The sequence below is a fragment of the Trachemys scripta genome, chromosome 7 (assembly GCF_013100865.1).
Source record: "Trachemys scripta elegans isolate TJP31775 chromosome 7, CAS_Tse_1.0, whole genome shotgun sequence".
Classification (NCBI taxonomy): Eukaryota; Metazoa; Chordata; order Testudines; family Emydidae; genus Trachemys; species Trachemys scripta.
Window position 1 is genome coordinate 54,173,297 of NC_048304.1, and position 24,675 is coordinate 54,197,971.

At 48.0% G+C, this 24,675-nt stretch overlaps 1 protein-coding gene across 3 annotated transcripts; it reads right to left on the reverse strand.

Moving 5' to 3' along the window:
- Positions 1-425: 425 nt before the first annotated feature.
- Positions 426-24,097, reverse strand: MYOZ1 (myozenin 1). 3 transcript variants are annotated; one of them, XM_034777295.1, is made up of 7 exons: positions 23,904-24,097; positions 20,921-20,983; positions 20,211-20,383; positions 18,750-18,931; positions 7,661-7,919; positions 2,594-2,756; positions 426-1,025 (listed from the first exon to the last, which is right to left on the reverse strand). In XM_034777295.1, exons 4-7 carry the CDS (start codon positions 18,927-18,929, stop codon positions 794-796), a joined length of 834 nt encoding a protein of 277 aa, XP_034633186.1. In that variant the 5' UTR covers positions 18,930-18,931; positions 20,211-20,383; positions 20,921-20,983; positions 23,904-24,097; the 3' UTR covers positions 426-793. The 3 variants fall into 3 exon arrangements, with proteins under 3 accessions (XP_034633186.1, XP_034633185.1, XP_034633184.1); XM_034777294.1 differs by lacking the exon at positions 20,211-20,383 and having other exon boundaries at positions 20,921-21,021; XM_034777293.1 differs by lacking the exon at positions 20,211-20,383 and having other exon boundaries at positions 20,921-21,062.
- Positions 24,098-24,675: the final 578 nt, after the last annotated feature.

The following is a 24,675-nucleotide window of genomic DNA, read 5'->3' on the forward strand; positions in this document are numbered from 1 at the left end:
CTCCTGGGACTGGCAGCAAAAGAACCTCAGCTGCTATGGTGATAGATGGTGAGAATGAGGCAGTCTCTTGGATAGCCAAGACCAGACCATGCAAGATGTGTAGATCTGCGTAGTCCCTTGCATTGTGATCAGAAGCACGGAAGTCCCCAGAATCAGTATAACATGCTCTTTGAAGCTAATGCTGCTAAGCTGGTGAGCAGTCACATTCTGCACTAGGTGCAGCTTTTGTGTAGTCTCCATTATGTGTGGTTAGCTGGTGCAATGAGCGTCCATGTGCCTCCCCTCCCCATTGGTGCCTGTGGTGTCGGTGTATGTTGGCAACCCCCAGACTAATATTGTCCTAATCTTGTTATGACTGTTTCCAATACAGCCTGAGCAGCCATTTTTTTCAGACCTGACACAAAAACAAACAAACAAACAACTGCTTTATTTCCTTTAGGTGCTTTATTGATTGTTAACAAGTGACAGGACAGGTTCAATATGGAGCAGCCAGGCAACATGCAGTGTTATTAAACATAGGCCATAATTTTGTCTTTTCTCGCCTTGGTGGGTACAAAGATAAGCCATCTCTTTTGCTCACTCACTCTTTTTCAGTGCTTTCCCTCTGTCTGCTTCTGACATGGATGAACACCACAGCAAAGATCAGCTTAGAACCTACTGGGAACCTGTCTGCCCTAAGGACAAAGAGGAGGAAGGATCCCTGGGACTGCAGGTGCATTTCTCAGCTCCCCACAATAGACTTGCAAGTATGAGAGGTTGAGAGCAAAGAAAGAAGGAAAGAAGAGAATGGGATTTATAGCTCTTCTGTTTCACCGTCCATCGGCACTTTGATCTCAATGTTGTACTCCGTGGGTTCTCCTGACGCCTGCCAGGGGATTGGGGTCCTATTGAAGGAGGGTCTAGTGTTGATTTCTTGATTATAGACAATGATGGGTTCTGGCACTAAAGGACCAACATCAAACTCAGGCATCTGGAAGGTCATCAGCTTGCGTGCCTTCTCGTACCCACCATAAGGCATGGCAGTCCTGGGACAGGGTGACAAATGGAGTCAGCAAGCAGCGCATTTGTAAACAATGTGATTTAGAAAAGAAAAAGCTATTGTCATGTCTAATGTTTATCAGTGAAAAGTTGAAGGCTCCAGTAGAGAAGAAAAGTTTTCACCAGCTGCAGGAGTCGCTGTCCCACAAAATCTACCAAACATCAAAAACTAATTCTACCATACACATACACCTCTCCAGTGCCTTAAGTATTAAAAAAGGTGCTTGATAGTTCTTTTCCTATACTTTCCCCCGTACTGTTCTAGCAGCACACCAGGCCAACCTCTGCCACAGCTGCTAGTGACTCTATAAACTTATAAAAAGGAGGCTTCATGGCATACTCCTGGGGGCATTCTGCACCAAAAATTTAAGAATTCTGCACCAAAAAAATAAAAATTCTATGCACAGTATTTTAAAATTCTGCAAATTTTGTCAAAATAACACTACATAATCAAGCCAGTTTCAATTATTTTGGTAATTTATTTCAAAATACCAGTCAGCAAGTATGTCTGTAACAATACAGACACACATGAAAATTTCCGCAGGAGTAGAGAGTTAAGGAAACCCCTATGACAACCCAGTTCCTGTTTCTTTGCCCCCTTCTCCCCTCCCAGAGCCCAGAAGTGGGCCCCCCCTTGCCCCGACACCTGCCCCCCCCCACCCTCCCAGAGCCAAGGGATCCAGAGGGAGAAACAGCCTGATGCTCGGTCCCAGGCTTGCACGGAGTTTCCTGCATGCTGGCCTCTCCTTCCCTCAGGACATGCTGGGAACTGCAGCTGCCAGGAACCCTCTAGCTCTCTCCCCCTCCCCATAGCAGTGTCTTTTATGTGTAAGCTGGACTCCGCCGGGTCCAGCAGTCACTAGAGGTGGCTAGCAGCACTGCAGCCTATTTCTGTGGGGGGAAAGAAATTCTGCATGCACAATGTTAATTTCTGTAAAATTCTGCATTGTGCAGTGGTGCAGAATTCCCCCAGGTATAATGGTACAGCAGCTCTAGCAAAGATGTGGAGTCAGGTGAGCCCTGGGTTCTAATCCCCCTTGAGGCTTTGTTTCATTCTGTGACTGAAGATTAGTCAACACATTCTGCCTCTTTCAGCAACATGGATGGGGAAAGGTGTGATTAAAATGTAGAAATGCACTGGAAAGCTGCTGCTGTGCCAGAAATATCTGTAATACACTTTTTGCTCATAAGAAGGAGCAACAAGGGCCTGGTTCTCAACTGCAGGGCTCTACAGGTCATTATGGTAATAAATCCATGGATGCAGACTAGAGACACTGCCGTTGCCAGCTAAACCATGTGTAATGTATTCTGGGGAAGGTGGAATAGAACTAAGGACCTCTGCTTCCAGAACAAAGCCTTCTAAAGAAAAATCCCCATTTGTTGTCTCTAGTACTAAAACTTCTCTCCCCTTTGTAGGCTTCCAGCAATTAGTCCCACAAGAGGCTGCAACATGGCATGTGTGAAAAACCCATTGACATTGTTAAAGGCGCAGTAGCCACATCCAGTATTGTCCTACAGCTCATGTACCCTGCATTACACCTCCAAGTGGCCTCACCTGTTAAAAGATTTGTAATGGGGGAGTTCAACTTTGGGACCATACGACAACAAGTCAATGGTGAATTGACTTTTCTCCTGAGGGCTGATGCCCATAGCTCGCTCCCATGGAGAGATATAGGTCTTAAAGACAGAGACTTTTTTTCCACCTCCTGACTTTTCACCTGGACACAAACAGAGAAGAGAAGAGCATTTTGATCAAGTGAGATTTGCACAGAACAAATGCATTTTCCATGTCGTAGATATCAAACTTAAAAGCCACTGAATTTTATCAGCTGACCCTGCAAGTCACAAATTAAGAGCTAGGATCTATGGCTGGGGTTCTCAAACTTTTTCACAGTATGGACCATATCTTAAGAGAGATTCTCATGGACCACTTCCTTTCCCATTCACAATCATGTTCCGTGGACCACAGTTTGAGAGCAACTGTTCTATGGGGCTTCATCAGAGCACATGCTGGGAAGTTCATTTTTTTACAGCAGTCAGGTCCACAGCATGGCCTTGCATCATCCACAAGAGTGGGCTTCTTCCACTGCAGAAGACATGACATGGAAGATGGACTCCAGCCTTTTCCTGAGCCCTGCAGGAAAGCAACAAAATCATAGGTGGCCACAGGAGACACAATCAGCCAAGCAACCAACTGAGTATCAATGGCTTTTCCCCCTAGTTTTGTTGTTATAGAGCTGTTCACGTGGCATGGATTATGCACACCAGTGTACTACTGCAGTGCTGGAGAGGAGGGCGGATTTGTGCTGGTCGGGTAGCTTGTGGAAGCTGGCTGGTTACAAAAGGGTTGTTCCCGAGGGTAGTGCAGTGAACAATGGTTTGTGTGTTGCCCTGCTGGAGACACACATTATCTTGGCCACCAGGGCCAGAGAAGGGTGGCTGAGGTTACCCACTCTGGCCCCTTGCGTTTTGCCGGACACTCTCCTACGTCATTCAGACTGATGACTAGAGATGGAGGGTGAAATCCTGGCCCCACTGAATCAATAGGAGTTTTGCCATTGACTGGAATGGGGCCAGGATTTCACCCAGAATGTGGAAGTTCCAGCTTGGGGTAGCTGCTGCCCAGCCAGTCCCACACCTTTAAGAAGCTATGTCAGGCCTCTGTCAGGTTAATCTTGGTAAAGAGACATTTATAATAAACAGCCTGTAGCCCAAACATAAAACCCAGTAAGATCACAGGGATGGCTTGCTTCAACCTGCCACAGGTCCAGGCAGACTCCTCTTTCAGGGCAGGCAGAAAGAGTGCTACATTCCCCAAAGCCCCAGCTGGCTGTTCAGGCTCTTATCCCAGGAAGGTCGATCTGTCTACCAGCCAGCCCTTTCCTATCTGAGGGGGAAGCCTTTATAAAAGCTGAAATGCTGCCTACTACCCGAATTAACCCCTTCCTCCCTTATTTGGGATGTGGGTGTGTAAATTCCATCAGCATTACATGAGGCCCAAACAAACCTGAGCCAAAGACCACCAAATATGGGGGAGTTTGGTCCTACAGTCAAACTTTTCACCTAGTTCCTCTCTCTATAAAGGGCCAAACCCAAATCCCAGACACTAATGCCCTTGAACTTCAGGATCTTTGCAATTTAGGGTTACTTCCCAACTAACCTCTTCTTGAACATGCCTGATTTGGCCACATCCCTCGGCATGGGTCAGTACTTTTTATAAGTTGGTGTTTTTATCGGGGTGCACCAGTGACATGAACAGACCATCTAATTACACTTTTGTGAGCTACATTGTCACTGGGCTGCCTGCTTCAGACATTATTATTTTTCTAAACTCCTAAGAATGGCTAAACAATAGCCTAGAGACTTCTGTTGGGGTCTCCCTGTGCAAATTCACATCCTGGGGACTACAGAGCTGCACTTTCAAGGGGTTAAATCAGTGGCCTGGGAGTCACAACTTCTAGGTTTTAGTTCCGGTTCAACCATTAACTTAGTGGGTGACCTTAGACAAGTTACTTTCACTCTGTGTGCCTTAGTTTACTCAGCTGAGCACAATGACACCTGCCTACCAGCAGTGTTAATTCAGCAGTGCTTTGTAGGTCACTTTAAGATTCTTAGACGACAGGCACCTTAGACATACAAAGAACTATTTTTATAGTAATGCCTTCCTCTGATTTGGATCAGATTAGACTGAAGTGCATTGTGTTATTCCTCCCACCATCAGGGTGTCTACTTCAGTTTGCACCAAAAACAGCAGGGCTTATAATGTCAACAGCAAAGTCTGAATAGCACAGCTTTTGTATTCTTTTTTCCCATCAAATCCATCTTCTTTGGGCTCGCTTATTTTCTCTCTCATTCAGAGCCAGCCTTTAGGCCTTGCCAGATCCACAGCCCCAAGCCTCCCTGCTTCAGGGCCTCCCAGAGGGGGGCCAAAAGAGGCAGTTTGCCCTGGGCCACCTATTTGAGAGGGCCCCCAGTCCGAGTGGTGTTGTGACCTGGTGAACTGGGTCACAGTGCCACTCAGGTTTGGCCTGGCTGCTCTTCTGTCATGACTGAGGGGTGGCCAGGCCCAATTTGAGTGAGTGGCGCTGTGACCCCATGTGCCAGGTCACAACACCGGGAGCAGGAAGCCGGGTACAGGACAAAGGAGCTGCCGCTGCAGGGCGAGTGCGGGGCGGGCTTACTGTCCAATACCCCTCCCACCCTCTCCCCCAGGGCTTCCCTGCAGTGGTATTTTTTTGAAAGGCTGGGGGGGCTTCCATTTCACATTTTGTCCCAGGCCACCAAAAACCCCTTTGTGGTCCTGTTGCCTTGCTTTGAGGGAATTACAAACATAAAGAGGAATTTCATAGAATCATAGAATATCAAGGTTGGAAGGGACCTCAGGAGGTCATCTAGTCCAACCCCCTGCTCAAAGCAGGACCTAAACCTCAACTAAATCATCCCAGCCAGGGCTTTGTCAAGCTTTACCTTAAAAACCTCTAAGGAAGGAGATTCCACCACCTCCCTAGATAACCCATTCCAGTGATTCACCACCCTCCTAGTGAAAAAGTATTTCCTAATATCCAACCTAAAACTCTTCCACTGCAACTTGAGACCATTACTCCTTGTTCTATCATCTGGTACCACTGAGAATAGTCTAGATCCATCCTCTTTGGAACTCCCTTTCAGGTAGTTGAAATTAGCTATCAAATCCCCTCTCATTCTTCTCTTCTGCAAACTAAAGAACCCCAGTTCCCTCAGCCTCTCCTCATAAGTCATGTGCTCCAGCCCCCTAATCATTTTTGTTGCCCTCCGCTGGACTCTTTCCAATTTTTCCACATCCTTCTTGTAGTGTGGGGCCCAAAACTGGACACAGTACTCCAGATGAGGCCTCACCAATGCCAAATAGAGGGGAATGATCATGTCCCTCGATCTGCTGGCAATGCTCCTACTTATACAGCCCAAATGTTAGCCTTCTTGGCAACAAGGGCACACTGTCGACTCATATCCAGTTTCTCATCCACTGTAACCCCTAGGTCCTTTTCTGCAGAACTGCTGCCTAGCCACTCGGTCCCTAGTCTGTAGCAGTGCATGGGATTCTTCCTTCCTAAGTGCAGGACTCTGCATTTGTCCTTGTTGAACCTCATCAGATTTCTTTTGGCCCAATCCTGTAATTTGTCTGGGTCCCTCTGTATCCTATCCCTACCCTCCAGCATATCTACCACTCCTCCAAGTTTAGTGTCATCTGCAAACTTGCTGAGGGTGCAATCTACGCCATCCTCCAGATCATTAATGAAGATATTGAACAAAACCGGCCCCAGAACCGACCTTTGGGGCGCTCCGCTTGATACCGGCTGCCAACTAGACATGAAGCCATTGATCACTACCCATTGAGCCCGACGATCTAGCCAGCTTTCTATCCACCTTATAGTCCATTCATCTAGCCCATACTTCTTTGACTTGCCGGCAAGAATACTGTGGGAGACTGTATCAAAAGCTTTGCTAAAGTCAAGGAATAACACATCCACTGCTTTCCCCTCATCCACAGAGCTTTCCCCTCATCCAATTTCAGCTTTCATTTAACACCCTACCCCCATAAGTAAGTTATTTTCTAGCCCTTTTTCTTGTGAAGACCCTGGGGTCAGTAAAGCAGTTTAGAAGGCAACAGAACAGTAGGGATGAAAGAAAGAAATAACGGGGCTCCACTTCTGCAGCAGAAGCCAGAGGGTTGGCCTACATCCCTCTCAGCCCCTGCCAGTAATGTGACAATGACAGACAAGAATCACACATGTTCGCAGCAATGAAGGGGGGCCCACCTGGAACTGCTAAGGCTGGTTCTGATCTAATTCCAAATGTGGATTCTTCCTCATAAATTAAGGCTGATATTTTCAAAGCCATCTAAGAGATTAATGGGAATTGATGAAGAAAGGATGCTGAGTTGATTTAATACAAGGGATTTAGTTCCAGAGGTTTCTGACCAAAGTAAATGGAGGATCAAATTAACCAAGGACTGAAGTGGGTGGAAGGTATTATACACACATCATTAAGAGTCAATAAAAATATTGAATGGATTTTGATTGCCTCAGCAGAATAGTAATTAGTGACGAGTGACCCTCAAAAGATTTGATGGTTCAGTTCTGGTGCTTATTTGAAAATTCTCTGCATTTAGCTGAACTTCTTTCATCCCAAAACAAAGCAAACATATAGGCACGTAGAAAGTGACATACCAGAGCCAACCAATGGTCCAACGAGACTAGCACCTATCTCTAACAGTGGCCAATGATGGATGTTTCTGAAGAAGGTGTAAAACCCCATAATGGACAATATGTAATATAAGCATGTGCTGTACCAACCTTAGGAGATCAAGGTTTCTTACCAGGTTTTTCACAACTTCCTTGATTTAGATAGGACAGATACATTCTAATAGAATTTTGATATTTCTGTGTCTTCCCAACACCAGGCAGAGGTGAGCAAAACCATGAAACAAAAGTCAATCCAACTTTTCCAAACTATGAGAAGGAATTTGGTTTGGAAGGGTTCAGCTCACATCTTTTCTTTTAGCCACATCCATTCCTAACAATGATAATGGGCCAAATTCTGACATTTACCCCATCCTCACTCTTAGTGTGTGAGAGATACTTGCCTTTTCCAGCAGCGTCACTTCCTCCACCATCCACTCCTCCCCCACTGCCGGCTGAGCCCCCGGCATGATCAGCTTCAGTGCCCCCAGCACCGCCTTTGCTCCCAGGTTTAGGAGGAGGAGCAGGGGGATAGTGCAGCTTACTAGATCCATACTGCCCTGCAGTTACTCCACCCACCATCCGCCCACCACTGTGCAAGTAACCATGAGCTTCTCCTCCGTAATGTCCTCCAACAGCAGGGATGAACTTCTGAAAGTGATCCTGGAGTGAGAGAACAAAGGGCAGAAGTTATTGTTACTGGGCATATTCCATTCATATTTCCTTGATGTGGAGCTCAAAGGGTGCTTGATGGGTCTCCTCCTAGTTCCTACTGGACATCTGTCCAAATTACAAAAACACTTGCAACATGTAGCATGGAACTTTTCCTGTATCCATTATAGGGGCAGGCATGGAAGAGCAAGGGATGCTGAAGGTCATTTTTTGAGGTGCACTGGCAGGGCTACTTTAGAGTCCAGGGTGTGGAAGAGCAGGGGATGCTGGAGAGGAGGGATGAAGCACATTAGCAGGTCTGTGCTGGTACTCTGAACTAGAACTGCAGGGTCAGGAGTGAGGTGCACCAGTAGAGCTGGGACTGTGGCAGCACTGGAATAACAAGAGGAGTGTGATGGAGTCTGCTTACCCCACACTAGCCCAGACAGGGTTAAACCCATATTATTGCCAGCGGAAGTCCCGCCTCCCCAGCAGGACTGAGTATGCTCCAGATGCTCTAGCAGTATAAAGGGAGGAAGACCAGCTCATTCTGGGCTGAAGGCCGCAGGGAAAGGACCTGTCTGAGAAGCTCCTGCAGAGGGCCAGCCATAGCCCCTGACTGTGCCAGGAATCAGAGCCTCCCTGGGCCCACTTGAACAGCGACTGGAGGAGCCACAGGAGGTGATTGGCCCAGCTGACCACGGAGAACCTGAACTCTCATGGGAGACCCCAACACAGACACTGGTAGGAAGTGACCCAGGGAGGGTGATGGAGTGGTACCTCCCTCCTGGGAAACCTCAGCGTGTTTCAGTAGGACCCCCCCCCACTGAGTCAGTGGCAAGTTGCTACGCCACTGTTAGGGCCCTGGGTTGGGGCCCAGTGGAGTCGGGAGAGCCCAGACCCCCCACTGGGGCCACCACATCCCTTGGTGGGTGCTCCACCCCTATAGACGCCGGCCTCCAGGCCATGCTGCCCTGGACCTGAGGGTGGTGCTATAGACGCCAGCCGCTAGGCCATGCTGCCCTGCCCCTAGGGGCATAAACTGTCACAAGGAGATACAGGTCAGAAGTGAGGTGCACTGGCTAAGCTGAGGTGGACAGGGCTGGAATAGTAGGGAGTACTTCATGGCAGGAATGTGCTAGCATAGCAAGGTAAGGTAAATGAGAACTGAGTCAATAGCCCACTAAGTATGCTGGGATACCAGGACTTGTGACAACATGAAACTGCTCCTCTGGCCACCGGTGCATTTGTTCTTTACAGGCAGCTCTATATGGCTCTTCTTTAACAGGGTGACTGGCCTAGTGAAGAGGGGGAAGCAATAGACGTGATATATCTTCATTTTAGTAAGGCTTTTGACAGTCCCACACGACTGTCAGTGCAGACTAGATGAAATGACTCTAGGGTGGGTGCAATACTGATTGAAAGACTATACTCAAAGAGTAGTTAGCAATGGTTCATTGTTAAACTGGGAGGGCGTAACTAGTGGCGCCCCGCAGGGGTCAGTCCTGGCTCTGGTACTATTCAATATTTTTATTGATGACTTGGATAATGTAGTGGAGAATCTGCTTATAAAACTTGCAGATGACACCAAGCTGGGAGGGTTGCAGCACTTTGGAGGACGGGTACTCCACACAAAGCCAGAAAGGGTAAATGAGGCCAATTAACCTTAGGCTGCACCTGGAGGAAACCTAGGAAGTGCTAGGGCCTAACTGCTGATGAAGTCTGGCTGGGGGCAGGAGCTGGACAGACTCTATAAAGAAAGGAAGTTGGAGGCTGGGGGAGGAAACCTGCAGTGGCATTCCCCGATACAAGGAGGAAGGGCAGGAAGTTGCAAAGAGAGACTAGGAAGCAGTCCAGGGAAGGAGCAGTAAGGGCTGGGAGAGTAAAAGCCCCGAGCTGTTAGGTTGAAGGTCCCTGGACTGGAACCCCGTGTAGAGGGCGGACCCAGGTTCCCCTCCCAGCCACTGGGAGTGGCAGAGACCAGGCACTGGGGAGCAGAGCGCCTGGGACACTTTGCCTCAAAGGACTTGTGATACCCCGGAAGGGGGGGAGAACATTAATGTGACTTAGTCAGAGGGCTAAGCTATGAAGAGGAAAGCGCTGCCGCTTCTGGTGCATGAGAGGCCATGGAGTGAGTGAGTGGAATGATGGACTGAGTAACCACAGGAAGGGGCATCTGACAACATGGCAGAGCTGATTCCCCAGATGAGCCACAAGGAGGAGCAAGGTCACCTTCCAGTCCTACATTTCTATGATTCTATGAAGGTTGTGAAAACCTGGAGGCATGGCAGCTTGTGAGAACACCCAAGGCTTCCATGAGACCAACTGCATGTGCAAGAGGAAAGTAAGGGAATGAAAGTTTTTATTATAAGCCTAGTGGATATTAGCAAACCAGCTCTAGCCAACCAGCATGGTGAGGAAGAAACTTGCATTCATCTAAAAGACAAAGCTGGCTTTGCTGTTCAGGTCCTCTGCCCTCCCTAGTAAGGGCTAGCAAACATAGTCTCATATAACCTAAAAATAGGTTCTGTTCCACCTAATATTGGCTTGATTTTGCAAAGCGTTGAGCACCATTTAATGCCTTTTGACTTATTTTCAGGAAGAGGGCACATGGCCCATTGTGGGATGGGACCCTCAGTAAGGGAAGGGTGTGGTGCCAGACACGGCAGTACCCCATCTTCCCTCAATGTGATTTCAGCAACTACCTCTGTGGAATAAAAATTTAAGTGACATATATGGCAGTACTATGTACATGACATGTTTTACATATTGAATGTATGTGGGATCATATCTTGACACATATGAGCTAAAAGAAAGTGGCTCCTTTGGAATAGTACAGTCTGCACACAGACACAGGTATCACCTATAAAACATGTAATACTATCCATGTACATGTATCACATATGTTCTTTGCACTTGGATTTGCGGGTAGGTTATAGGCACATGAAGCAATAATGGAGAAAGTCAGATGAAGATGAACCAAAGATGCATTCATCATGCTATACTGCCTGCGTAAATTCCCCTGGTGCAGCCAATTGGCAATGTGAATCCCATGATTCTTTAAAGGATTAAGGATTCTTCATGTCTCTTATACCTAGTGCAGTTTAGCAAAGAGAAGCTTTCCAGGCTGTAACAGGCTTTCAAGGCCAGCTGTTCGTTCAGCTAAAAATAGATGAGAAGAAGTGAAAACCACAAAAGGCTCAGTGTGGCTTTATCAACCCTCCACTCCATGCCTCAGTGACATTGTCCAGAGCTTTACAGCAGGTCATCCAAGCTGCAGTCCAGGCATCCAGCCATCAGCAAGCTAAACCAATGGAGCTGGTGCCACTGGCAGCCTTTGGGAACATCTCTCCTATCCCACCCTGAATGGGCTTCCCATTTTAGGAACAGGGCATATTAGGTTTCCCTGAATGTCAGAAAACACTTGGGATAGAGAGAACTGTGACCATGGAGGTTTCATCTCTTCTACCTGGGGCTGTACACAGGGGATGGTAAGGCTGTCTGTTTGGATATACATGGGGAACTGCACAGCTGTATAAAGGCAGACCGAAATAAAGGGGTGTTTTGGGATGTGGGAGGGAGGTCGGCTCAAAGCGCTAACACATGGCACTGCATCTATCACTTAAAAAGTTCTCTCTCCTTTCCACCAAAACTGCTGGTGGGCCAGCTACTCCAGAGGGAGCCCTGCTCATGAGATAGGTCATATAGAAAAGAGAATTGTTCTTGCAGAACCTTTCTAGTTCCTGCATCCAGAGTGGGCCTGGTGTCCTGGTAGGACTTGTGTCATTCATCCCTCTTTGTACAACAAGTGAAGAAAGCTAGCCTCAACCTAATGTTTTCTATGACAGACAGCAGTCCCTGAAGGAGAATCCCAAGCAGGAGACTGTACCTGGTCAAAGTTGGGAGGGGGAAGCTGTGTCTCTGTTGCTTGTTACATGCCAGAGGTAAAGGTGTTTAAAGGGAAATGTGGCTACCAGTGGGCTGTCTCAGGGGCTGGGTGGCTAACCTTTCACCTGTAGGTTGCCAGCTTGAATGTAAGCCAAAAGCTGCTACCACCTGGAGGCCATTTGGGGTGCATCTACACTGAAGCTTAAGCATGCCTCCTAACCCAGGTAGACAGAGCTGGCTAGGTCTGCTTGAGCAAGTGTAGTAACATAGCAATGTGGACACTGCAGCATTGGCTACCTGCCTGACTCCAAGCCAGCTCAGGCCCCTGGGTCTGCACTCGAGTGGCTAGCTCGTGCCGCGTTGTCTGCACTGCTACATTTAGCATGTTAGCTAACGTGTAGCTAACACGTCTGTCTGCCTGGGCTGGGAGGCTGCGGTGTAGCTATATGCTAGGGGACCAGCATGAAAGGAGTTTAGTGACCCCAGTTCATGTCCACATCACAAAAAGTACCGCCAGGATCAGTAGTAATTGGCCCCCTTGTTGGCAGTTATGGCAGAGAGGCAAAGGAGTGAATGGGTAACACAGGCTGCCCTAGGAGGTGTAGGGAAGTTTGCTCTGCGTCTGCCTGCTCAGCACCGTACTATGGGATGGAGGCCTTCAGTCTCCAGGGCTGTCCATCCAGCAGCCCTGAATTCATTACAAAATATTCTAACCAGAAAGCAACTGCTGCTTGTGCTTAGACCCTAGAGAGGCACAGGCCTCAAGATTCATAAACAATCGAAACTTGTATTCTGTGAAACCTTTTTCCAACCAAGAGTCTAATCCTGCAAGCTGCTGAGCGCCTGCCCAGGATCCATTCCTAATCCTCCAGCACTGCTATATGTGCCTCAGGAAAAACGGTTGGTGAAAAATGATCCATCCATCTGAGCATCTCAAGGCCCTGATGTCACAGAAGGAGTGCCTGGCAAGGAACACTGTGAGCTCTGTGATGGTGCCTTGCTGTGCCCTAAAAGGAATGATTGGGAGCACCAAATGTGTTTCTATTTCCACCTCCCTGATGAAGAGGTTCCCAAATACCTGATGTCTGTGTTGTTAATAACACTTCTGAAGTTACTGGAGCAGCCAGTTATATGTTCCTTTATTCTGGGACAGGGGGATTTAAAGTTCAAACAGACAGGCATGGAACAGCAAGAGGGAGTAAGTGAGCAGGCACACATTTTTTCTGAGAGAGAGTGTGCAGGGAAGTGTCCGCAAATCCTCCATTGGAGTTGCACCCCTTACACCAGGGCTGAGTTTTGCCATGTGCTTGTATGAGGAGAAAGGGGAGTGATAGTCCCAGATAGTCAGGTATCTCATGCTAATTTATTAAAATAACTGCAGTCTCCCGTGGGAGGCAAGCATGGTCCTGTGGGTAGGTAATATGGACTCCAGCCTTTTCCTGAGCCCTGCAGGAGAGCAACAAAATCATAGGTGGCCACAGGAGACACAATCAGCCAAGCAACCAACTGAGTATCAATGGCTTTTCCCCCTAGTTTTGTTGTTATAGAGCTGTTCACGTGGCATGGATTATGCACACCAGTGTACTACTGCAGTGCTGGAGAGGAGGGCGGATTTGTGCTGGTCGGGTAGCTTGTGGAAGCTGGCTGGTTACAAAAGGGTTGTTCCCAAGGGCAGTGCTGTGAACAGTGGTTTGTGTTTTGCACTGCTGGAGACACACATTATCTTGGCCACCAGGGCCAGAGAAGGGTGGCTGAGGTTACCCACTGTGGCCCCTTGTGTTTTGCCGGACACTCTCCTATGTCATTCCAACAGATAATTCCCAGCTCACAGAGACATGCCCATGCTACCTATAACTGAGTTAATGCACTGACAGAGTGTAGTCCCAGCTGCGTGAGGGGCTAGTGTGGCAAGTACACCCTGTCTGAGAAAGGCAGGTACTCAGGCGGGTAGCTCCTCCCACCACTTGTGCCACCGTGGCTACACACTATTTTTAGTGCACTAGCTTGATCAGAGCTCCTTGAGCTGGAAATTACACCTTGCAGTTCAAATATAGCTATGCCCCTGGCCTCAACTCTTTTCACCCTGCTGGCACTGGCTCTCCAGCTCAGCAGGCTTAGCCCCTCCACTGCTCTCCTGCTTTCAGCTTTCCCCAGAGAACTCCTCCAAGGCCCTCCTCCATTCTCACAGCTCTCTTCCTCTCATTTATTAGCCCCAGATGCCACCCTGGCCTATTTATCAGCTCAACCTGGGCTGCACCAATCCTGACACAGGGAAGCTGGACCCACTTCATATGAAGATCCATCCTGTAGCAGACCCCAAAGCTGCTGAGGGGAGACTCTGGTTTCCTCCCCACCATCCCCCACCGCACATGTCACCTCTCCTGGAGCAAGAGGGTTATCAGTCTCCACAGTCATTCATAGCCTCGTTTAGAGTGGAAGAAATGTCTAGCAGATCTTCTAATCCAACTCTGCTCGATCAGGGCAGGACTGACTTTCCTTGACCAGTTTCATCCCAGGACATGCACCTGCACTGAGGGGAGTATCTCTGACAGATGGGTATCAAGTCTCAGATTTTAGTATCTCCACTGATGGTCATTCCCCAACCTCTGCTCAAAGGCTTTGATGCTCAGTGCAGAGCAGGCCTTCAAGATATAAAGATATGGCTGCTGTTTAACATGTACCCTTATCTCTATTTATCTCCAGCCTCCTTTCTCTAGATACATTGACAGACCAAGGGAGCCACTGAGTTGTGCCTTTGATTGTATTGATGTAGCCCCTTGATTGTATTGCTGGAACCCTTGTCCCATCCCCTCCTTCCTGCTGCTCCTCCCTCATGTCATATCTGGCAGTTTCAATGGTTAGCCCGGTGGGGCCATGCCTTCCTCTGTCTTGTGTGCAGTACTTAGCACAACCTGGGGGCTGTAGTATTTCCCTTCCTGCCACTGACTGCTGTTTGCTCTCTTCTGGAGGCACAACAGAAACCAGACTGATGATCCCTGCTCCCCGCATTGTGCTTCACAACTGCGCCCTCCCTCTGATCTGAAAAGACCATCCTGGCCTCAGCTCTCAGAGATTTCTTGTCACTGCCCATTCAGTCCTAAAGACTGCTTTTAAATACATGCTGCCAGACAGGGCAAGTTGCATTAGCTCTACCTTCCTGGGTTGGCTGAGAACTTACCAAACTCATTTTATTTGCTACCACATACAACCATTTACCCAGTTTTGGGCTTCTCCACTTCCATAATTGTTTTATTCTAGGATCTAGGGGACACTAACATGAGTTGTAAGAGGAGAGCAGTTTAAAGTAGCAGTAGAAATGCTTTACTCCTCCGCTAAACAAAACCGCAAGCTCCCTCCCTTATTTCCCCCTGTTAGAGGTTCTCTTTCTGTGTCCTTCCATGCAATGGAGATGAAGGAAGGAAGGGATGGCAGGGAACAGGGAATCTTAGAGTCAGAAAAAGATTTTGAATTTGGTGCAAGTGGCAGGTGCTGTAACGACAGCCCTGGAAATAAGAATCAGTCCACAGCACAGAGATGGCACTAGCAGCTGCCCTTATATTGCTCCCCTGCTCCAGAGAAACCAGCTCTGGGAGGAAGATAGTTCAGTCTCTGTGGCCCAGTCGGCCTCCGGTCTCTTTGCTCAGGTTGCCAGCAGAGGTACTAATTAGGGCCAGCTGTGGTGATAGTTTTTGTGATGAGGACATTTATTCACTCCAAACTTGTCTCCTTCTTTTCAAGACGAAATTTCAGCCTCTCTCCATGCCAGCTCCTTGTTAACGATCCATCCAAGCTCAACATGGCTAAAACAGAGCTCCTAATCTCTCCCTCCCCAAAGCTCTCTCCACAACCTCCTTTCTCCAACACTGTAGACACCACCACCATCCTGCCAGACATTCAGGCCCATAACCTGGGCATCAGCTTCTGCTGGGGCCCCTCTCTAGGTCCTCACCTCCAGGCCAGCTCTAAATCTTGCTGATTCTTTATGCATCACATCTCCAAGATGTGATCTTTCCTGTCCATCCACACAGCTGAAACTTTCAGCCAGGGTCTCATCATCTCATCTCAACTACAGCACCATCCTTCTCTCTGGCCCTGACAAATACAATCTTGCCCTACTCGTATCTGTTCAGGATTCTGCTGCTAAGATCACTTTCCTAGCCTGTCACTTTGACCACATCAATCCTCTCCTTGCATTCTTGTGCTGTCTCCTCCTTCTCCATTGCAGCAAATATAAGTTGCTTTACTTCACTTTTTCCAGGTCCTTCATGACAAATCCTCACCCTATCTATCATCTCTCATTTGCCATAGAGCTGTTGACGCTCACCTCCAATCAGTCCATGATGCCAACCTCCATTGCCCACTTACCAGAATTTCAAACACCTTTGTGCGTTCTCCCTTGTTGCCCCACACACTTGGGAGGTGCTCCCTGTAAACAGCCGCAAACCTACTTCATTGTCCTCCTCCAAATCCCTGCTCAAAATTCTCCTTTGAATCATAGAATCATAGAATATCAGGGTTGGAAGGGACTTCAAGAGGTCATCTAGTCCAACCCCCTGCTCAAAGCAGGACCAGTTCCCAACTAAATCATCCCAGCCAGGGCTTTGTCAAGCCGGGCCTTAAAAACCTCCAAGGAAGGAGACTCCACTCTTTGCTGTGAGGCCTACAAAAAACTTGACTAGGGATAGGGTGCTGGTGTGCTGAGACCACTGCCTATCATTCTGGACAATACTGTCTCATTGTTTCCTTGTGCTCCCTCTCTGTCTTATACTTAGCTTGTAAACTCCTTGGGGGCAGGGATCATCTTTTTCTCCTGTGTTTCACAGAATCATAGAACTGGAAGGGACCTTGAGAGGGCATCTAGTCCAGTCCCCTGCACTCAAGGCAGGACTAGGTATTTGTACAGCACTGTGGGATTCTGGTCTATGACTGGGGCTCCTAGATGCTACCACAATACAATAAATACATACTAATAAAGGCAATGGACTGAGTGCAATGGACTCATTTCACATAGTTCACCGAGTAGCCATCAGAGGGTAAGTTATGTTTCTGATCCTGTCAATCTAGTCCTGATGGGGGCTAGTAGGGCAGAGTGAACCCTGCAGGCCAAAGACAATGGATAATTGTAATTTGTTCCTGTTTTGAAAAAGGCAGATCTGAAAAGGAGGCACGTAAGATTTTAAAATAGGAAACAGCAACTCCTGTTTGGAGATGCTTCATCAACCTGCTACCCTCATAGTTCACCACGGCAAGGCCATGCAGGAAATTCCAGGCTTGCTAAGGACTTCTTTAAACCCCAAATACCCTTCCCCAAGGCAGAGCATCTTCCAGTGTCACTCTGAAATATTTCACCCTCTTCAGGAAGACATTGCACGATAGTGAATGAGTATCCTGGCCAGATTCCTTTCTCGCCATGGGAAAACATGGGTGTCTGTCCAGAAGGTGGTTGGGATCCATTGCCAGAGCACTGTGGAGTGAAGCTTACTATTTACTGAATAAAAAACAATGTAAATTCCTCCCAACTCTGGGATAGAATCATTTCCCCCCATCTCTGTCAACGCCAAGTTCAGAGACCCACATTTCCAAAAATACCTTCTACTTTTTGGTGCCTCAGTTTCTTGGTGCCCAACTTGAGCTGCTTGAAGTGCCACAATTCGTTCACTTTGCATTTCTCAAATTGGACACCTCAACTTATGAAAATCTGGCCTTGGCCTCATACGCCCCCAAAGTCAGCTTTCCCATAAATCCTTCACAACCTTCTGAACTCACATAAAAGATGTTGTTTCTGGATCCTCACTACAGCCTCAGAAACTGAACTTATTTTGATGGCATTTTCTTCCTCCAACCCAGCCTATCTTATGGCTTCTTCACACCCGGCTTCCCAAATTGTACTTGTTAAAGGTGAACTGCAAAGGGGAAAAAAGTCCCTATTGCTGCTTTAATCACAAGGAAGACCTCAGAGCTTTTCTTTTGTGGAACATCTTTTCAGCTTGATTCTTTTATTAGAAATAGGAAGTCTTGAATTCCCCTGGACGGGAGGATAAGTGGGATGATGGCATGCCAAGAGATGGAAGCTTAAATAGCAGACAGAAGAGGAGAGGAGATGTTGAGTCACAGTGTTTAAAATTATGAGATCTCTTCTGTTTGTTTAACTGCTGGCAACCGCCTGGGAGAAAAGCTCTATCTGAAAAGTTCAGTATCAACGTTACTTTGTATGAGGGCTGAGAAAGCTCCCACTCCAATCCTCTAATTGGTTTTCCAACAAAAACAGGGAAGACCAGCCCTTTGATTCTAATGTTAAACAACAAGCAGAATTAATTTTTCTGAGGTGGGGGAGGAAGGAAAAAATGCATAAGCCTGACTTTATCCACTATAAAGGCCAGCACAGGGCACTAACAAAAATAAAACATTCTTTCCTTTACAGTTCTTCTAATGGGTTCCCAGCAAACAAACCAAAGTAAGTGCAATATCAGCAGCTAGAGGCCTCTGTCTCAATTTTACTTCATGGATCATCTCTCAAAACTGAACTGAGTCCTACACCAAGAAGGGAAAATGCCATGTCCTACAGTAAAAATGGAAGAGAGCCCAGGTGAGCTGACCTCAGATCTGAATGAATCATTTGCCCCCAGTTCGAGAAGGGAAATTTTGTTGTTATAATAACGGTAAATAGTCATGCACTTTTCTAGCTTTGGTACATCAACACAACATATGATCCTCGGTGTTCTCTTAATGTTCAGCTTTCCTGACATTGCTCCATCAATGGATCCCAAAAGTGCCCTGAAGGAACCCAATGCTGGTGCGAAAAGGAAGTTCAATCTGTATATTCATTCACAGTCTTGGGCCTCTCCCCCACCCATGGAATATCCCCCTAGCCTGTGGTGACAGTGGAGCCGTGCAACTTTCCCTCTCATTCCCGTGCGTGTAAGAACCGGGTTGTGGTTGCATGCTCTGACCTACCACGGAACTGTCAGTGAAGATGTCGGGGTGATTCTCATAAATGAATTTCTCTACTCTCAGCTGGCGTAGTTTGAACATCTTGGATCCTTTGTTGGTGAGGAGTGAGAGCTCTTCTAGCATGACATCCCTGGGGATGCTGATCTTCTTCCCCAAGTTCAGCTTGGACCCTTCTTGTGGCATGACTGGAAAAGATACCAGAAGATGCATCTTAGAAAGCTCTCTGTCCCAGGGTGCCTGCTCCTTATTTCCAAACACCAGGCCCTCCACAGCAGCAAGGCCTCGTCTGCATTAGAAAGGTTCCACTGATGGAATTATCCTTCTATTCACACAATCCCCGGATATCCATGAATGGAATTTACCCTAATTCCTATCCAAAGTGCATCTGCATGTGTGGGAGTTACATCAGGGTAGCGTTAGCATGGACACACACATCCCACTTCTGAAGTACATGAATCAGTGCAAGAAATCCTCCCACTGCTTCCCACACTGCCCCGGTGGCCTGTCTGGTCACCTTTCTACACTCCACTGCTCTACGGTCAGCTCAGCTGGAAATCACTCATCTAGCAGCACTGACAAGCAAAGACAACATCTGGGACCATTGGATTAAGCCCTACCAGACAGACATGCAAATGGCTGAGGTTTAATTTGGCTGTGTGCATGGAAAACACCCTCCTGAAGTTAATTACAAAGATTTGTTGTAATGCAGTGACCCTCTGTCCTATTTAGCAGTTGGTCAAGACATTGTGGTCATCCTGACTGACAGTCCCTCAGGCCACAAATCTGGTGAGGCCACCAGAAATCTCAAAGCCACTGAAGAAATGTTTCCTTCCATTCCCTGAAATTCTGTGGTGGAATCTTAAAGGGAATCTATAAAGTGGGGAGAGGTGTCTGTGCCCTTTTCTGCTTCTTTATGATCTTGTTGTTGTTGCTGCTTGTTTTTTACTCTAGAAACACCAGCAAGAGCAAGATTTTCCTCCCCTGTTTTTGCTAGAAGACTCCTGGGGGGACCAGAGTGCAGAGGAGTAGGGATTTTCTCAGTCTTCAGTTGAAATGGCATAGATCCCAAATCTTTCAGAGAGAGAGCTTCTCTCTCAAGTGTGTGTTAGAGCTTTGAGTTAAATATCTGTCTGCCCAAAACAACCTCTGGAACATGGGTGGCAGGGCCGTAATGTTGGCATATAGCCACCTTTCTCTTCATATTAGGTCCTACACTACACGCAGCTCAGCTGGAAACAAGGATCTATCCCTCTGGTTACAAACCCCTTCCCCTCTCATTTACTGCCAGTCTCTTATGATACCACAAGCACCACTGAGCCTCCAATGAATATGCTAGCAAAACCAAGGAATTCAAATGGCCTGATATTTCCAGTGCAATAAACGTGCAGGAATAATGTTAGGTTCTACTAAGTGGCCATGTGACCCCTGTTGCTACACACTAAAAGTTCCCTAGTGAGCACTGACCTGTTTGAAACAACAACCCTTCTTGTTGGCAGAGACTGTTTCCCTCTCCTCCCCAGCCCAGCTGGTCACCTGGGCAAAATCTCTGGAGGAACTCTCTCTTTAGCTAGCCAGTTCCACACAGCATTATTCCCAGTGGGAAGAGACTTTCTATAGAATATTGGAGTTATATTTGCCTGTTGATGTGAAGACAGGGTTTTAGTAATTCCTGTTGGCTTGGGGGCAAACCTAAAAACCTACATAAAGGTGCCCCTATCCCCATTCTCCTGAGCAGAGCAGATTCCTGAGTTCCTTCTTGGCGATTTGGGAAGGGAATAACATTTAGTTTTTTACTTCTTTGCAGCACCTCTGGAAATCTCCTCATCCCTACATTTAAAGTCAGAGGGAAAGGGGTATCACAGCTGTGTACAAACCACCCCCTCCAATACAAACATCTGCTGCTGAAGGAAATGTGTCCCTAGCACTGCAGTGGAAGGACACATAGGGCTGAATTCTCCTGTCAGTTGCAATCCCAGTGGGAGAACTTGGCTCATTGACAATCAAGGGATTGCTGTTTAATAAGGAAAATAAATTAGGGATGGAGGTAATGATAGACAGACCCATGCTGGTGCTTAGCTAGTTAAAGCATCGGAGCACTGACATGTGGCCCACCCCAATATAGAGTGAGCCATGTACCACCAGGGATTTCTGGGAGTTGCGTGCATACTTCTTACCTTCACGAGTTAGTTTCCCAATGAGTTTAGTGGACTTTTTCGTCTTGATAGGAGCCGGAGTTCCTGCAAGGGGCATTACCACAAAGGATTCTCTGCTTCAACTTAGAGAGACAAGGAGTTTGGAGAGTGAAACACTTGAAAACTGTAGTGAGAGAATGGAAACTAGTTTCCTGCCTCTCCTTTATGATACGGTACATAACCCTTCATTTCTCATCTCAATTCCCCCACATCCTTAGGGTTGCCACCTTTCTAACTGGTAACCAGACCCCCAAAGCTCCACCCCTGCCCCGTCTCTTTCCTCTACCCTACCTCTTCCCCCAAGGCCCTGCCCCTTCTCCACCTCTACCCCCAAGGCCAGGCCCCTGCTCTGCCTCTACCACCAAAGCCACGCCTCTGCTTCAGCTCTTTCCCCAAGGTCCCACATCTTCCTTGGAAGCTCAGCCCCACCTCTTCCCCCAGGCCCTGGTCCCTTCTCTGCCTCTACCCCCAAGACCCCATCCCTGCTCTGTCTCTTCCCCCCAAGGCCCTGCCCCCGTCACTTTCTCCTCTCCCCCGACCATTGCTCACTGGATCGTCTCAAGGAGCCTGCCTGCAGGTAGGAGGTGGCCCAGGCTGAGCAGGGGTTGATGTGGGTTAATGACCCAGCACCTCCCCCTGCCCTTGAGTAACTGGACTTTTGGCTCGGGTGCTATTTAGGGTTGCCAGGTCTCCTTTTCGACTGGACTTTCCAGTTGAAAACCAGGCACCTGGCAACCCTAAGTGGCACCTGGACACAGAAGCCAAAAATCGGACAGTCCAGGTAAAACCCAGACAGATGGCAACCCTACCCATCCCTCATCTACAGAGTAGCTGCCAGCAAACTTAATCCTCCAGGACAAAGTTCTCTCATCAGGAAGTGCTGATGTCAGCTTTGTTGTGGCTTAATGTCATGACACATGTCAACGCCCTGCAAGGTTGACATCACCATGTTACAACATAACATTGCCACACCACACCACACCACCATCACGCAACATCACAGTTTTACAGTGCTAATGGACACCAGGCTGCAACTCTCTCATTCTACCATGAGTCTGTGCCAGAACGTCCTGTTGTATGTAAGGTCACTCCATCACAATTTAACACTGCTATGCAAATATCATTAGGTTTTGATAGATCATCATCTGACTGTAATGATGTTGTCTGCCCAGGAGATACTTTGAGACATTTGCATGTCCTACAAGCTTGGATTGTGTGACATGGGCTAATCCTATCAACATTGGAACAGCCCCTCAAAAACTGAGCAGGTGGCAAGACAAGCAAAAAGAGCCTTATAACTGTAGATGATTTACTTCTGAAGGGCTGAACGATAGCTCCATCAATGGCTATTAGCCAAGATGGTCAGGGATGCAACCCATGCTCCAGGTGTCCCTAAATCTCCAATTACCAGAACCATCTGGCAGTGGCCACTGTGAGAATGAGGATACTGGGTTAGATGGACCATTGGTACAACCCCGTTGGGCCCTTCTTATGATGGAAGCAAGTAGCCATCAGGTTAGAGGAAAACCTCCAAATCTTTTGAGGTCAAGTGCATTTGTGTCCTATTTATTTAGCTTTTCACACATCCCTTCGTTAGGGGCTTTAATTCCACACCTTATCTCTCACCTTTGTTACTGGGTAGGTTGAGAGGTCTGCATTGCAAGGCTGAGAGAGGAAAGCAACAGCGTTCTGCAAATCCATTCCGGACATTCTCTCACAATCCAGTATCGAAGTTAAGGAGCACAGTTTTAACAGGGCCACAATCCAGCCTCCAATTTCGCCCTCACAGTTATGCAAACAACACCATTTAGGGGCCAAATCCTCAGCTAGTGTAAATTGGAGTAGCTCCATTGACTTCAACTTCAAATTTCAGGACCAATCAGATAGCTAGACATCTAAATCCCATCATTGGTCCCTACCATTTTGCACCTTTAATTATGGGTACAGAACTGCAGGCACTAAATTGAGCTGCTTTAAAAAAAATGGCCCTATCAAGCTGTGTAAGGTCTCAGTTGCAAACGAGACATTTTGTTCTCCAGATATTTTTCAGTATGTCTCCACTTTTATTTCAGCCAGACCAGATCAGGTCCAGTCAGTTCAGCAGGCATTCTGCTGGGCCAGATTTTCTTCTTGATTTCCACAGTTTATTTTCTGTTGGGCTTGGTATGATCTCTATGAAGTTCACATCGTAAAAGTGCCAGACGTGGTATATCCCAAATCAAGTGTCAGCAGGTGCACCAATAAAGCACGCTGCATGCCTTCTCCTCTGAGCAGCTGGCCATCTGTTTGGCTATATAAAAGAGGGAGGGTACTGCTTGACAGGATGGGACAATGCTGCCAGGACTCATCGTGGGGGCTGGGATTCTCTAGGGGGTACAATTGATAGGTCAGAAGTGTGGAAAAAATGGAGGGAAAACTTCTCCCTGACTGAATTGTGAACTCCCTGCAGCACGTGGGGAGGGATGTCCCCATTAGGGGGCTGTGCCCTATGACGCACTGATCCCAGGGAGGGAGTGGGGGGAGCCTGCACTGGTCTGTAATCCGTCATTGATCCCAGGCAGAATGAGGGCCAGGGGAACCTGCAGCATTCTGGGGAGATGGGACAGCCTGCAGCTTTGCATGATTCCAGGCAGGATAGAGAGCCTGCAGTGTTCAGTGATCCTAGGACTACGTCAAGAACCAGGCAGCATTCAGTGACCCCAGACAAAGAGAGAGGCTGGCAGGATTTTGGTTCCCCTTCCCTCAGCCATGCCAGGCACAGGACCAGGGCTGAAAGAGGACATTACCCTCAGGATTGCTCTATCCTCAGCATAATTCCTTCCCACCAAACCTGCTGTTCACTTCTGCAAACATTTCAAAGTTAATTTTCTGGTTGTCGCTGCAGTTTGAGGCTGGTCCCTCATCTCTAGCTCCATTGCAAGCACTGCCCGTCCTCTGGGTCTATTCTGCAGCAAGGGGGACTCACCTCTGCTCACTGTTCCAGATTCAGACAAACATACAACCCTTCTGCCCCGGCCCCACAGCAGTGAGATGGTGGTGGGCTGCTTTCTCCGTGTCCCTCTGCTCTCAGTCCCTGCTGATCTAGGGCACCCGTTCTCAGCCAGGACTGCACAGCACAAAGTGCTGATGCAGAGTGCTGTGAATTTGACTCCTGGAGGCTGCTCACGCAGGCATCCAGTGGTTATTAATAGTAGATGGCACCAAGCAAAAGGGTCTCAGATAGCACCAGCATAAGGGAGAGGAGGGAAAGGAAAAGAGTGCACCTCAGCACTCCTTCAGCTGCTCCCTCTGTCCCAGGCCAGAAACCAAGCAGGCGCCATGCCTGTGGAACTCCCCATTCCCCTTCCTCCTAGGGAGTCAGTGTCTTTCTCCCGCACGCTCACAACTCCTGCCACTCTGCTACCCCTGGCCTCCTCACAATTACCCCCACTCCATTCCCCTATTGTATATCCCAACACCCGGTGTGCTCTAGTACCTCCTTCCATTCCACACGCCCCTGTCACTGCCACATTCCCTTCCCTCTCTGCTCTTTGCACCTCCGTCTCCATGTTGCTTCCCCCTGTGGTCAAGTCACTCCCCGTTCTACTTTTCCTCAGTGCCCAAGTCACTCTCCCTCTGCCACCAACACCCACACAGCTCCCCCATTGCATGTCCCCCTGACCTGTCCCCCCAAGTCCATGTCTCATCCGCTGTTCCACACCTGTCACTGCCCCTCTTCTCCCAGCATCCACGTCACT

Coding starts and splice junctions, on each gene's coding strand:
- MYOZ1 (XM_034777294.1), bottom strand. CDS start 20,996: ATGCCCCTTGCAGGAACTCCGGCTCCTATCAAGACGAAAAAGTCCACT. Junction 18,932..20,920: donor TGGGAAACTAACTCGTGAAG/GTAAGAAGTATG, acceptor TATCTTTTCCAG/TCATGCCACAAGAAGGGTCC. Junction 2,757..7,660: donor AAGTGACGCTGCTGGAAAAG/GCAAGTATCTCT, acceptor GTTTGTGTCCAG/GTGAAAAGTCAGGAGGTGGA.